The 13,751-nt window shown below is 50.0% G+C and overlaps 6 protein-coding genes across 6 annotated transcripts; 4 read left to right on the forward strand and 2 right to left on the reverse strand.

The window, feature by feature from the left end:
* Positions 1-629: 629 nt before the first annotated feature.
* Positions 630-4,774, forward strand: CI109_101213 (uncharacterized protein; the record flags this gene model as incomplete). The annotated part of the gene is made up of 7 exons (XM_065966920.1): positions 630-1,229; positions 1,310-1,394; positions 1,456-3,298; positions 3,342-4,209; positions 4,265-4,482; positions 4,539-4,676; positions 4,750-4,774. 7 exons carry the CDS (start codon positions 630-632, stop codon positions 4,772-4,774), a joined length of 3,777 nt encoding a protein of 1,258 aa, XP_065822992.1.
* A 747-nt stretch (positions 4,775-5,521) lies between these two features.
* Positions 5,522-7,441, reverse strand: CI109_101214 (uncharacterized protein; the record flags this gene model as incomplete). The annotated part of the gene is made up of 7 exons (XM_065966921.1): positions 5,522-6,180; positions 6,275-6,395; positions 6,469-6,606; positions 6,683-6,775; positions 6,835-6,942; positions 7,012-7,137; positions 7,244-7,441. 7 exons carry the CDS (start codon positions 7,439-7,441, stop codon positions 5,522-5,524), a joined length of 1,443 nt encoding a protein of 480 aa, XP_065822993.1.
* Positions 7,442-7,864: 423 nt separating this feature from the next.
* On the forward strand, positions 7,865-8,426 carry CI109_101215 (uncharacterized protein; the record flags this gene model as incomplete). The annotated part of the gene is made up of 4 exons (XM_032006601.1): positions 7,865-7,901; positions 7,992-8,073; positions 8,135-8,215; positions 8,330-8,426. 4 exons carry the CDS (start codon positions 7,865-7,867, stop codon positions 8,424-8,426), a joined length of 297 nt encoding a protein of 98 aa, XP_031859117.1.
* Positions 8,427-9,577: 1,151 nt separating this feature from the next.
* CI109_101216 (uncharacterized protein) lies at positions 9,578-11,190 on the forward strand (the record flags this gene model as incomplete). The annotated part of the gene is made up of 5 exons (XM_032006600.1): positions 9,578-9,830; positions 10,026-10,250; positions 10,373-10,643; positions 10,702-10,849; positions 10,927-11,190. The coding sequence occupies 5 exons, from the start codon at positions 9,578-9,580 to the stop codon at positions 11,188-11,190; spliced, it is 1,161 nt and encodes a 386-aa protein (XP_031859116.1).
* A 292-nt stretch (positions 11,191-11,482) lies between these two features.
* On the reverse strand, positions 11,483-12,156 carry CI109_101217 (uncharacterized protein; the record flags this gene model as incomplete). Its single annotated transcript, XM_032006599.1, has 3 exons — positions 11,483-11,621; positions 11,881-12,015; positions 12,128-12,156. 3 exons carry the CDS (start codon positions 12,154-12,156, stop codon positions 11,483-11,485), a joined length of 303 nt encoding a protein of 100 aa, XP_031859115.1.
* A 492-nt stretch (positions 12,157-12,648) lies between these two features.
* On the forward strand, positions 12,649-13,460 carry CI109_101218 (uncharacterized protein; the record flags this gene model as incomplete). Its single annotated transcript, XM_065966922.1, has 5 exons — positions 12,649-12,765; positions 12,843-12,865; positions 12,975-13,024; positions 13,164-13,232; positions 13,384-13,460. The coding sequence occupies 5 exons, from the start codon at positions 12,649-12,651 to the stop codon at positions 13,458-13,460; spliced, it is 336 nt and encodes a 111-aa protein (XP_065822994.1).
* Between the last annotated feature and the right edge of the window lie 291 nt (positions 13,461-13,751).

Below are 13,751 nucleotides of genomic sequence, written 5' to 3' on the forward strand. Positions count from 1 at the left end.
CTGCTCTTCTCAAGGACACTGTGCATTCGATCCGATTCTTCTCAACTTTCTTCTCAGTACCGACGCGGTTCGAGTGATTCGGTAGCTGTAGTACGGTGGCAATCACGGATAGAGTTTTGATTAGGACCAAGGACCAAGGGAAAGTAGAAGATCAGAGGCGTATCCCAGTGTATCACTGTCTGTGAGTTGACTGACCAACTCATTCACTCGTCCTTCTCGTTCGTTGTTGTGGGCCATTATCCCTTGATCCTCTCATTTTCGTACACTCCCTGTCTTCCTTTCACACTCTCAGCGGATCAAAGCAAATCATAACGCTCAATCCCAATCTTTCCTTCCTTTCGCACTGTCACGCCTCCCACCCAATAACGCGCGCCCCAAGCTCGTGTACTCGTACACTCTGTTTCTTGATCTCACCCTTATGTGTCCCGTTTGGTGTTTCGGATTGGTACACCTTGGAGCTTGAGCTTGTGTTTGTTCTACATTGTTGATCTACTTGTCATAGTCGTTATTCTCTTCTTCGTCACCGCATCACCAACTCTTTGTCAACTCAACTTACACCTTTTCTCATCTTACAGCCCCAGTCATCCGCCAATCATCACCTTCACATGACATCAGTTCTGTCATACCCTATGGCCGATCCATTTGCGGCCTCCCACCACGACGCGGCTGCTCGATATTCGACTCCCTCTTATCCTCAGCACTCTTACTCCTCTGCCGATACCTCTATGTCATCGCGACCGCAATCGGCACATATGTCAAATCGACCCCCTGCCGATGAGTTTGGCTCCTATCGTCCTTCGGAAGCCGGACCATCCCAATCGACTTCGGCTGCACGGGCGAAACCCGTTCACTCACCCACCATGCCGCTCCCTCTTCCTATACCTGAACCGATCGCGTCCACATCGCATGCCTACGCGTCCTCTCATACCCACACCGCTCAGTCTCAACCTCAACGCGCAGCCAATCGTCGGTCCCACAATCCCACCACAACGCTTGCGCACGCATCCCCCCCTAAACCCGAGTACCTCACCGATGAATATGTCCTCCACCCTTCCGTTTTCGCCTACAAACAAGCTCACCCTCGGCGGCCGATGATCGGGTTCGGTCCATACGTCTTACTGCAGACCTTGGGTGAGGGAGAGTTCGGCAAAGTAAAGCTTGGTGTGCACACAGATTATGGTGTGGAAGTCGCGATCAAATTGATACGAAGAGGGAGCTTGGATGATGAGGTCAGAGCGAGTAAAGTGGAGCGAGAAATTGATGTCCTCAAGGTGAGTCGCGTTTCGAAAGACATATCTGACCATCATAGACTCTCAAACACCCGAACATCGTTCGTATGTTCGACGTGATCGATACCGAGAAATACATTGGTATCGTGTTGGAATATGCTGGAGGTGAGTGCAATGTCAAGGTAGTGGTTTCCGCTCCACGTGAGCGCTAATGTGTCTGCTTCAGGAGGCGAGCTTTTCGAGTATATCCTTGCGAACAAGTACCTTAAAGAAAGGGACGCCCAGAAACTCTTCGCTCAGCTTGTCTCGGGAGTTGACTACCTGCATAAGAAACACATCGTCCACCGGGATCTCAAACTTGAGAATCTATTGCTTGACAAGCACCGTAACATCATCATCACCGATTTCGGCTTCGCCAATCGATTCGATCACGAGCAAGACGATCTGATGGCAACAAGTTGCGGTAGTCCTTGCTATGCTGCTCCCGAGTTGGTGGTGTCCGAGGGTTTGTATGTCGGTTCTGCCGTCGACATCTGGTCATGTGGTGTCATCCTCTACGCCATGTTGTCTGGTTACCTCCCATACGATGACGATCCGCAGAACCCTGACGGAGACAACATCAATCTGCTATACAAGTACATCATGAGCACGAAGCTCAACTTCCCTGAGCACATATCCCCACTCGCCAAAAGCCTGCTTCAGATCATGCTCGTGCCCCTTCCTGAACACCGATGTACTGTCGACCAAATCATGGCGCATCCATGGCTTGCCGGGCATCAAGATATGTTCATTCGATCGGTCGAAGAACACGAGTATGTCTTCCAAGAAGCCATGTACAGGAAGAGTCAGCAGGCCAAGAGGGAACTCGCCGAACGAAAGCGCATCCAGGTCGAAGCGAAAGAAGCCAAGGCGTCGATTCAACGCAGTCAAAGTAGCGTGCCAGGTACTGGTGTTACAGCAAGTATGCTTGATTACGGTCGTCGACGAGAGCAGCGTCATCACAGCGCTATGCCTGCTACAACTACTATGCCAGAGTACCTCAACAACGCCGGTCATCGAACGCCCCCTTTGTCTCCCCGACAGCCGATGGGTCCTCCACCCTTGCCCGTTCCCACTCCCACACAGACGGCGGACGCGCCTATCGTTATGTCCCCGGTCAGCTTGCCAACACCTACAATCTCTACGTCACTCGAACCCACGGTCCCGTTGCTCACCCCTACAGGATCCATTGCCTTGTCAAACGCTGCTGTCGAGAACGAGTCCGTGGCTCCAGCTGAAGCCAAACCTCCGATGTCTTCCAACAAGAACCGACACACTATTCAGGTCGAGTATGATGGTGAGGCTTCGTATGAGAGGATGAAAGAGAGCATGGATGGCAAGCGAAAGCGAGGAGAAACGTCCGGATCGACCGAGGAGAACCTCGCATCCACCATGGCGGATATAAAGCAAGGCGGTGCGACCGACATCGAGATGGAGTCTGGGTCTTCTGACAACGAGAATGAGACTGTCGAGTCGGCCCCGATTCACTCACAAGCGACTCCTGATACAGCAGAAGTCATCACCCCACCCACCGAAACGCCTCCATCGACGGTCATTATGGAAGAAGTGGCAGAGGTACCGTCTGTACCTTCGACACCGTCGCGAAAGAAGACCGCCGAAGTCACTTCGCCTTCCACACCGCGTGCTACTGCTTTCCCTGCAGCGGAGGACGTCATTGCTACTCCTCGAGCGCAGGCCGTTACGCCCAAAGCGTCTGCCAGAGCAGAGAGGAAACGACACGACTCTATGCCACCCCCTTCAATGGCCCCGTTGCTGCCCAAGTCATCAACAGTATCTGATCTTAAGCCGAGCGGATTGCCCAAGCCTCCCAAACGCGATCGGTACCGAAAGGGCATGTCACTCGACAAGTTTGGTCTTGCCAAGCTGCTGGGCCAAACATCGCATGCCAACGACGAGAACCGCGCAAGCTCACGCACGTCTGCGGCTGCACCGAGTGCTATGCGATCAGGAGCGACTGATCAGGACGTGAAGAAAACGAGAAGGAGAACCTTACAACAGATGGTTAACAGGTGAGTTCTATACATATGATGCGCAGTACTAACAACTTTGCAGGACCAACTCTCGAGATGGACAAACGGCCAGACTGCCTACCATTCCTGCCACTCCTCTTGGTGCAAGGGATCTCAACGAGGCACAACCTCTACCACCCATTGTGATCAACTCGGTTTCTCCTACGGCGCCTCAAAGTTCCCCCTCTATCGTTACCGTCGACGCATTTGCTGGCCAGCAACAAAGTCCTCCTGTGCAGAAGACCGCTTCGAGCAAGGCTGCCAAAAAGGTTATGGACTGGTTCCGTCGCAAGAGTCTCGCCAAAGACACGCTCTCTGGTCTCAAATCGTCAGGCATCAAGTCTGATTCTCAATCTTCGTTTGTCCGTGTCGAACGACATGGTGCCTCCGCTGCCAACCTTGCCATGTCGTCGGTTAGTAGCATCGGTCACGAGGGTCCCGACACCACCCCGGAATCAGCGCCACTCGCCGTACCTGCGCCGCGCGAAACACTCGTCTCCGCCAGCAACACTTCTCTTCTCCCTCCTGCGCCTCGATCACAGGCGGTCCCAAGCATGCCTGGTCGATCAAAGTCTCATCACCCCTCTCAACTCGTTGCCGCGGAAGCTGAGAAACCTGCCCCGGCTCGTTCCCGATCTGTCTCGGAGGACGCCAAGATGCGCGTCCACACAGGTCTCGTTGACCAGTCGGCCCTTTCCTCGAAACCACCACAGGAGGTCATCGCAGAGGTGCTCAAGGTCTTGCAGGAGATGGGAATGGATGTCAAGAAGGAGAATGAGTATAGGTTGAGATGTACAAGGGTCAGGAGAAGGAAAGCCGGTGCGACTACCGGTTTGGGTCTGGGGAGTGTTATGAGCGTCGGATCGGGCATGAGCCCTTTCACCCTTATGAGCTCCGCATCTACCAGCAAGGTAGGTCGAGTGTTCGCCATTCCCATTATGTTCCATAGCTGACAAACGAACGTAGACCGATGCTCGTGGTCTGCCCTTACCGATGAGCCCTTCCTCGGGACTCCTTTCTGGTGGTGGTCTGAAGGGTATGCTTCTTCGACGAGGCAGCTCTCACTCTTCCCACCTACCTCGAAGCGAGTCGGAACCGTTCGGTTCACCCTCACTCGGCTCGACACCAAATCTGTTATCGACCGAAAAGCTTCCGTCCCATGAACCGCTGTACGGCGAGCACTCGTAAGTTCAGTCCTTGACCGTGTCGCGCGGAGCTAATGCTGATTGATGCCTTGCAGTGTTGACAGTGGTGACGAAGTAAAGTTCGTGGTCGAGCTTTGCAGGATCAAGAACCTTCCTGGATTGTATCTTCTCAACATCAAGAGACTACGAGGCGGCGTGTGGTCTTTCAAATTCATCTACCAGACTGTGATTGAGTGAGTATAGCTCCTAGCTCCTTTCGTGCTCATCAACAATGACGGAGCTTGGGCTGACACAATACGGCTGTAGGCGAACAACGTCGCTCACTCACTAAACTATCATCGATACCCCGGTGCAAGCTACCGCGATATACCCCTGCACTCATTCCCACTTTGGCACGTCCTATTTGTTGATACACTCTTCCCTCAAGCCTACTTGCAAGCCACACATACACATACACGCGATTCGAATTTCCATTTCCATGCCCAGCACCACTTGCTCCAACAAACTCAAACCAGAAAACCACACATCATCCAACATTGCTCTCCTTTAATTCTGTTCCGACTCTTCCTGTAAACCTTTCAAACTCTACGTTGTCTATATTTCTAGTAAATCACATCCATCCACATCGATTCAATCCACTTGCCCCACTTTTCACAGATTCATCATGCCAACACCCACATCACAGCTATATTTAGTTTTTTCTTCGCTCGCTTGTTCGCTGCTCTCGTTTGGTCAAAACACGGACATATTATATACCCTTTCTTGTTGAGTTTAGTCAGTATTATAACGTAGTCGTTCTAAGTAAGTCAGTGCAGAACCCATGACTGATTGGATGGATGTATCGGATCTTTTCTTGTCTCCAACGTTCGAGTTCAAGTCCAACTCCAAGCCATTCCGGCACAATGATGTCCACGCTCACTATGTGGGTCAGTACGCTATCAGTCCACTTGTTCGTAAAAGGTAACAAGGCTTGGTTGTCTATGACCCAGGGGTGTATATGCATCTATCCAGCTCTAGAATTCAATGCACCTACTCTCCTAGCTCCTCCTTCATTCCCCACGACCATACCTGGTCCTGGTCACGGACCTAATCCTGGTGTACCAGGATTCGATGCGAAATGACCTCTGAACCTAAATTGACTTTGACTCTGACTCGGCGTCAATGACGAAGCGGTCACTGAACCTGCTACAGGTCTATATGATGATGAAGTGACTCCGATTGGAGGTCTTTGTTGTTGTTGAGTTTGTCTTCTTGATATTGATGGATGTTGACCATGACCATGACCATGGGCTGATACGCCGGGACCGGGACCGGGAGTGGGAATTTGGTTCGGTGTATTTGATGATGAAGCGAGGAAATTTGATGGCATCGGTATACGTTTCGTACTTCTCGTCGGCGTTGGACCAGTCACAAACATCTGTCCACTTTCTTCTTCTTCTTCTTCTTGTTGCTGTTGTCCCACGTATTCATCTTCGTAGTCGATATCGAGATCACCTTGCGAAGTCGAGACGGACGCTGGACCTATAAAATCCTCTACCATCTTACTGATTCCATTCGTCATCGCTTCGCTCATCGCGTTGACGGCAGATTCACCAATATCGTTAAGGATAGGTGTGGGCGATACGCTTGGCGAGAGTATTCGAGGGAGTGCGAGGGAAAGATGGTTTGGATGGACGAATCGGTCTTGAATGACAGCGCGGAGACGAGATAAGATGAGTTGTTCAAGTTTGGGTATGTCTGAGGGGACGCGCACACGAACAGACACAAGTCAGCAAGGGTACCTATGGTCCATAGGTAACAAGTGTGTCGAGTGTGACTCCACTTGACGTACCTTGCAATTTAGCACGACTGCCAAGGAGACTGGTCGTTTTCAGGTTGAGGTGGAAATCGGGTAACAAGGAAGCGTGCATATGTTGCCTGTCCTCTAGCAGTTCATGTAACTGTATGCTCATCTAAAGGCAATTGAAGAGTGAAAGTCAGCTTTAAGGACGGTGAACTGTTACCCGTGTTCGGAAGCTGACTCACTGTCCCTCCAATCGAGACGAGCTCCACTCCAAGTGACACCGGCAGGACTGCAAACCTCGGTCGTGGGAAATTCACCAACACTGCTGTTGATAATGAGAGTGACATCGAGTCGAGATAGTCGACATCAATCTCGGCTCGCTACGACGATTGAAGTGATGTCAGCTAATTGTCAGAGCCCGTTTGGTGGCCAAGCACTTCCAGCTGCTATACTCACAATTCGACCTTGTCCGTCTGCTGGACGTATTCTCGCATTTGAGAGAAGTGGATACGCGTTTCCCAGTGATAGGGAGGTCACCTCGATCGGGTCCTACAAACGATAATATCCGTTAGCTTATGAGATCTGGGCCCTCGTACTCGAAAGCTCACCAGCCAACTGAGCTTGCTCCCAACTGGATTCAACCAGTTCTCAATCCTTTGTCTTGCACCTTCCTCCCCGCCTGCAGACAGCAAATCGTTTCGATATCCTTGCAATATCTTCGCGGGCAGATAATCAGACTACTTTCAGCTCCTTGCTCATATCCGAAAATGCAGCAGCTGACCCACCTGAGCGAAGAGTACGTTTAGCCAATCTGTCGATTCGGCAGGATGCGTGGCCATTTCGTAGCTTGTCTTGCCCAACAGCTGTGCGGGCGGCGGAGGAGGCACTGATGTTGTGGATAGTACCGTTCGCTATAAAAACAAGAACAGCAAAGATCAGTCACAGCGTAACTGAGATCACCCAAATTGGCTTCTTTCCTTCCTCGACATTACATCAAGGTCAGACGGCATAGCTCACCTTCGCTCTGTCCGCTCTTCTCCTCTTCCACCCCTCCGCATCTAATTCTTCAGAAGGCGAAAAGACGACATATCGTACGAAGAGAAGTACGATGACAAGGAATGAAGCTTGACCGAGGATGAAACCTTGGGTAAAAGTCCATGAGGAAGGTGGAGGTGTAGGTGGGGGAGCGATGGTGAGTGATGATGGTGAAGACATTGTGTGAGTCGGTGTGGGGTGATTATGATATCGAGGTCTGTAGCGGTTATCGGTTCATGTCTATGAGTGTTGTATTTGGTCTAAACTTCTCTGTTTATCTCTTGCCAGTGATTTGTGAACATTGACAAGTGATGAAAGGTTCGGCATACCTTCCTTGGACTATACGAGTATCTTGATGCTGGACTGATTGTGCACTCGGCAACATCATCGTACGGACATATACTTCTCATCTCCGTGTCCTCTTAATGTATATTCTCCCCTCACGTAATGTTGTTGACTTTTCAAATAACTCCACGTGGTTCTCACTTCCCTGTCCACCGTCGCGCCTCTCTTTCCCCTCTTCCGTTAAAAATCAATCCACCCATCTATCTACCTCTCTTCTTTCTTCACCTCAACATACAACAACAAGGTAGCAAGTCAACAATGTCCGCCAACACTCTTCCTCTTCAACAATCAAAAGGTGAGCATTGTACACGAAATCAGCTTTCTCTCTCCTGTGCCTCGTTGAAGGTGATAAGGAACCAAGCTGATGGATCAAAACAAACAACAGCTCAACCTTCTGCAGGCGCTGTTCCTCCTTCCTTCTTGCAGAAAAAGGGTTTACTAGGTGCTACAGGCAGAGGTGGACCTGCGTGAGCTCCCCTTGTCGCCTTTCCTGCTCAAGAAGTCGAGCTGATAGTCTGGTGGTGATAGGTCCATTGTCTCCCCTACGGACAATGTGCTCTCTCCCATTTCGGCAAAGTTGAGTAGCTCAAAACAGAGACATTTCCAAAAGTGAGTCAAACTACCGTCATCAACCGTCATGTCTATCACAGAGAGCAGGGCACAGTACCTCGCGGTATTTCGGCGTATGCACGTTTGCTGATGTTCATTATCTTACTACTACAGGGGTAAACCGATGCATCTCGCCAGTCAGCTCTCACAACTCGCTTCATCTAGCTCTAGCCCCAGCGTTACCGACACCAAGTCCAAGATCGACTTTTAATCCACTTCGCTTCGTCTGCGCGATCATCGCCATCATCATCTCGATTCGCCTTCACACTTGGGATATTGTCCTCACTCTCCCCAACACATAGCGGATCTGCATCATTCTCGATCGGTTTCCATCGTTGTTCACCTACAACTCATCTTCCCTTCGACCTTTCGGTACTACTTGTCCTGTTCTATATTGTCACTTCATTCATCTCTCGCATGATTTGTATTCGGGAATGCATGGCATCCTCCTTTCTCTGAATAATGCTTCGTCATATCCTCTCGACGAGGTCAAGGGTGCTTGAGCCCAGTAATTTTCTTACCAAGCCCTTCATGGGCTTTGTTGGTGAACTTATCAGAAACGGCGGTGTATCTCGCATCACGAACATCAATCGAGTCCCCCGCTCCTAACCTCAGATTTACATAAGCTCCTCGATCGTCATCCACTCCATCATCTGTAACACCCCGCTGGCATCTGGCTGTTGAGAGTATCTTCGTGTGACCACACACGGTCAACGTCGTGACCAACTTGCTTGGTTGAGTCGCGCATATCTCACAGTCTGCGGTGCTCTAACGTCTCAATCCGATTGGGTTCCGGAGTGCAGCACAGGTAATGATGTGTGCTTTTCTTAGGGGTTTTCAACCAATGGAGCTCTTTGATAAGGTGGAAAGAAACATGGAGTCAACACTCTTGAGGTTCTCATTATGATGATAGTTCCTTAACGCTTCAAGTCTAGGTGAATAGGGTATAACATGTGGTTTCGGTTCGATGAGTGGGAGCGATCTGAAACAGAGAGGGATGATTGGGGACAGCTCCGTATGTCTGTCACCGGGACATGCAGGAGTTTGGCGTTCTTTGAGGACATATGTTATCCCTCAGTACGAGCTCATTCATCTGGCGTCTGACCCGGTAGCGTGATGATAGAGGAAGTGTGTCTATCATGCACGAATGTTGAATACGGTTCATCTGTCCAAAACCCCATTCCGGGTTTGTGTGAACGGACCCTCCACCGGCGCGCGGCATTTTGAACCGCTATCTATTTCTGCCTTCCAAACGTACAGATTTCGGTACATCATTGCAAAGCAATTACATCCTTTCCTCGCTTACACTGAAGTCTCCAGCGTAGGTCGTAGCTTGCGACATTCGAGCAAGTGCGCCATGTCATGTCGACAAGCAGATCACTCGCCCCCGCGCCGACAATAACACCTTCGAGTGTTCCGTCTTCAATCACAACTCGAACTGGAAACGAGATAATCACACGAGCTCACTTTGAGTCCAAATCACAGTCGCAGACCCCTCTTGCATCAGAGTCTCAGTCGCGCACTCCGGAGAAGTGGGAAAAGGTGCTATGGCGAAGACAGGATTATCCAGATAATTTTGTACCGCCCGATTTTCTCTCCGAGCTTGATCATTTGCGTGAGTGCTACGAGCTTGCTCTTCATACGTAACCTGTGCAGGGGAAGACCACGACCGTATCAATTCGCATCATGGTCTATAACAACAACCCACCATTCGTCATCAGCTTCGACTCATCGACATCTCCTCCTCAGATAGCTTCCTGCGCATAACGAACAAATGTCCCATGCTGATTTACTTTGCTCCCATTCTCAGCACCTCGACCTCAACCTCCCCTCTCTTCACTCATCTTCGCTTCTCTCCCCATCTCCCAACATATAATCATCATAGCCATTTTCCTTGCTATCTTTTATGCGCTGCTCGAGGGGAATGTGAGTGCGGGTGTTGTTGGATGGGGGTGCTTCTTTTTTGGCGTGGCGGGGTTTGGGGTGTATCGATGGGGATGGGGATGGGGCAAGGGCGGTGTAGTCGCTGAGCTAGGTGAGTGATTACTACTCTCCTGATCTTACCATGGTCTTTTATTGGATGATAGTCCTTCTCAACGTACTATTTCTCAAATACATCTGGTTGACTGGGGCTCGAGCTAATAAAAAATCATATAGACCCACTAATCCCAGCCCCAACTCCCCTCCGCACGCTGATCCTCCCTCCACTCCTCCTCTCCCTCCTCTCCCCGGTCCTCGGGACCCTCACATCAGCCACTACCTCTGACTCCATCTGGCCCCTTGCTGGGGGACTGGGGTTTGTCCATCTTCTCTTGGCAGATTTCGGGACCGGCGAAGATCTCAGACTGAGGAGTCGGAGGAGGAGGATGAGGGAATGGGAACGAAGAGGCAGTGTGGGCAAGAAGGAGGCGGTAGTTGAGGAGAAGAGGTATGTCTATGTGTCCCACTCGTGAGGACGTCGCTGATGAGATTGTGCTTGTGAGCAGTCTCACGTCATCGCTTTCCTTCACTTCTGCCTTGTCAGCCTCGGTCGTATTGGCCTCCAGACTCTCATCCACCTCTCAGGTCTTTTCATTGGTCCTTCTCGCCGTACTGCTCTTTGCAGGTTGGCCCGTCATCGCCAAGAGTGTAAGGGTGAGTGTGTCTTCTGAGACATGACAGACAAAGATGTGACTCCATTAGATTCGAGGCTGATTCAATTGCAATTGTAGGAATCCGGCAAACGATTCTCCCTCATCTTGACGATATCCACCACCCTCCTCGCCATCTCGCTCTTTCCCCCTACCGCTGAGCCTATCATATCAATCTGCACCTGGCCGATGCCCACCACACCTACGGTGGTCTTCCTCGTCGCACTATTCCTCAGCAATCTGGTGGGTCCGACGATGTTGTGGTATGCCTGGAGGTGGAAGACGAGACGAAGAGGTGGTTGGGACGTAGCTGTGGTCAGAGTACGGAAAGGTGGACGCGGTTGATAGACATTTATACGTAGATGATCAAGGGTCAGTTCATGAAAGAGTTCTTGTACATCTGACTCAACCGTCGCAATTGAAATCGTTTATGCCAACTGCTGCGAACTAACATGGTGAGAAGTGAATAATGCTGCATGGTACCATCACCTTCTAAGAGGTATCCTTGCAATGTCTGTCGTTGTGTCATGATCTACATGGTCCATCGTCTCCAGCCCGCTTCACCTCTTCCATAACCATTACGGATGCTCTTTGACGCCTCGCTACTCGCTCCGTAGTTCCGCATCCCGTCTCCCGATTAGACCTTGAAGCCGTACCCTCTCATACAGGCCTTGTGAGCCTCAATGAACGCTTTGCAGTTCTCATCTCCCTCTCCAGGACTGGATTTGATAAAACAGTCATCTCGAGCTTGTTTTGTCTCGGGGCATGCACAGCATCTAAGAGAGGAACATTGTCAGCATATATGCAAGGCTTGATACGGTAACAAGTCTGAAGTAATGGAATGTTGAGGCATGATCAAGTAGGTGTATACGGGTCACAAAATGGTACAGCAGGGTAAAGAGGTGACAGGGAAGACACGATATGATAGGAAGATATGGGACAGCAGGTTCAACATCCACATGATCGAGCGATCTTCGCACCCCACGCACTCCAGCTGGAATCTCACAAATCGTTCGACTTTCACACAAAACTCACGGTTTCAGACCCTTTGGATTCAGTGGGTTCACCTCCTTCTTAACCTCGACTTCACACACTTCAGGCGACGCAGTACGTGATGATGCTGCGCTGTTGGATGTGGAAGTTTTAGAGACGGGCGAAGAGTTGTCCGAGCTGCGGTAACGGGAGCGATAATTAGTAAAGAGAAATGGTACTTTTGCCACTTGACTTTCGAGACTTGGACCAGATTATGATCGCTTGATTTAGTAGCAAGACTTAGACTTACGATGAGCCGAAGCCGAGGAAAGAGACCATTTCGTATGTATTGATTGAGGGGTAGGTGATGATATACAACGGAAAGTGTTGAACAAAAGATGGGAATGTTGTAAGTTAGCTATTGTTGTTGTACAACCATGCAAGTGCAAGTGGAGTGAAGATGAGCAAGCATATCGTGCTCACTCACTCACTTCTGCGATCATCTCCGAAAACCTAAAATGGGTCACTCGGATAAAGTATACAGCGTACACAATGATCGGACCGGATTTCCCATGTTAACCAGTCTAAATGACGTTCCTCGTGATGAGGGCGCTCGCTATCTTTTGGTTGATCGTATCGACTCGGGAATCCTTATCTCTGATTGTGTGTGTGTTTGCATGTGATATTATAGTCATATAATACTTTACTCTTTCAGTTGACGATCTCACGACTGATCTCATCACCACCTCATTGCCTTGTACCTATCACCTCTCTCTCTCATCCTAGTATCAAAGTGGTCAAGACATAAGCACGATGATCCCTCTTCGCACGATGACCACTTTCCGCCCAATCGGAACTAGAGGATACGCTTCTGTGCTGAATACCAAACCAACGAAACCAGCACAAGACCTGCCGTTGAGATTACAAGCTATAAAGCTGTACAAAGAGGTGAGCTCTCACCCTCCCTTCGACTAATTGATGTGCAGGGATTACAGCTGATGTTCCTGTTCTGTTTTTTTTGACAGTTACATCGACTTGGACGAGATTAGTATGTTTCCCTCAATCCTTCCCAGCTGATCCACCTCAACGTGTTAAGCTTGAGACCCCCATTATCTGTCGAAGAGCAGTTGTTGATGTGAGGCGTTGTTTCGTCACAGCCCAGACCCAAATTACGACTTCAACAAACGACTGCGACGGGCTTTCGAGAGTGAGTCGGGTCGTTTTTTCGTCTCATCAACCTGCCCAGGAATGAACTGGTTGCTCTTCTCTCTCATGTCCCGCAAAGCCTCCCCGACACACATACCAAGTCCCTTTGAATTCAGTCCCTGATCCTTCTTGTTACTCAGAAAATGCCAAAGTGACCGACCCTGCGATCCTTAAGAAGCAGCTCGAACTCGGCGAACATATCAAGAAAGGTGAGTCGAGCACCTTCTCGCCCTGACTGGTCTAGCAGCTGATCATGTATTCTGCACCCTCTTCCCTTCCCCCCTTCCCCTTCAATCTTTCACTTAACGATCTTATGGACCTTCGTATTTTTCCCAAAACGGCCGGATCCCTCACCCGCAGAGGTCCTCGCTCTGATCTCGCTCAAGAAGTTTAGACATCTCAGGAGGAGTTATCATGCAAACGAAGGACCGCGATAATCTGGCTGAGACTCTAGTTGTGCCAGCGTTACCAGAGCTCTCCTCACCCTTCCCCTTTTGATCCCCCCTTTGCCGATTGGGGATTTCTCATTTGTCTGATTAGTTACGATTCTTTACGATTTCTTCGATCCCATTTTACGCTTTACATTATCTGCCTTGAATCACGTATTTCTCTCTGTGTATCCAATTTTTACTGTTCGAATGATGCTCCTCATACTATATCATGTTACGATTAATCATCTACCTATCACCGAGTAAATGGCGGTATCATCTCATGCTGGGTATCTTTCC

Source organism: Kwoniella shandongensis, chromosome 2, assembly GCF_008629635.2.
Source record: "Kwoniella shandongensis chromosome 2, complete sequence".
NCBI lineage: Eukaryota > Fungi > Basidiomycota > Tremellomycetes > Tremellales > Cryptococcaceae > Kwoniella > Kwoniella shandongensis.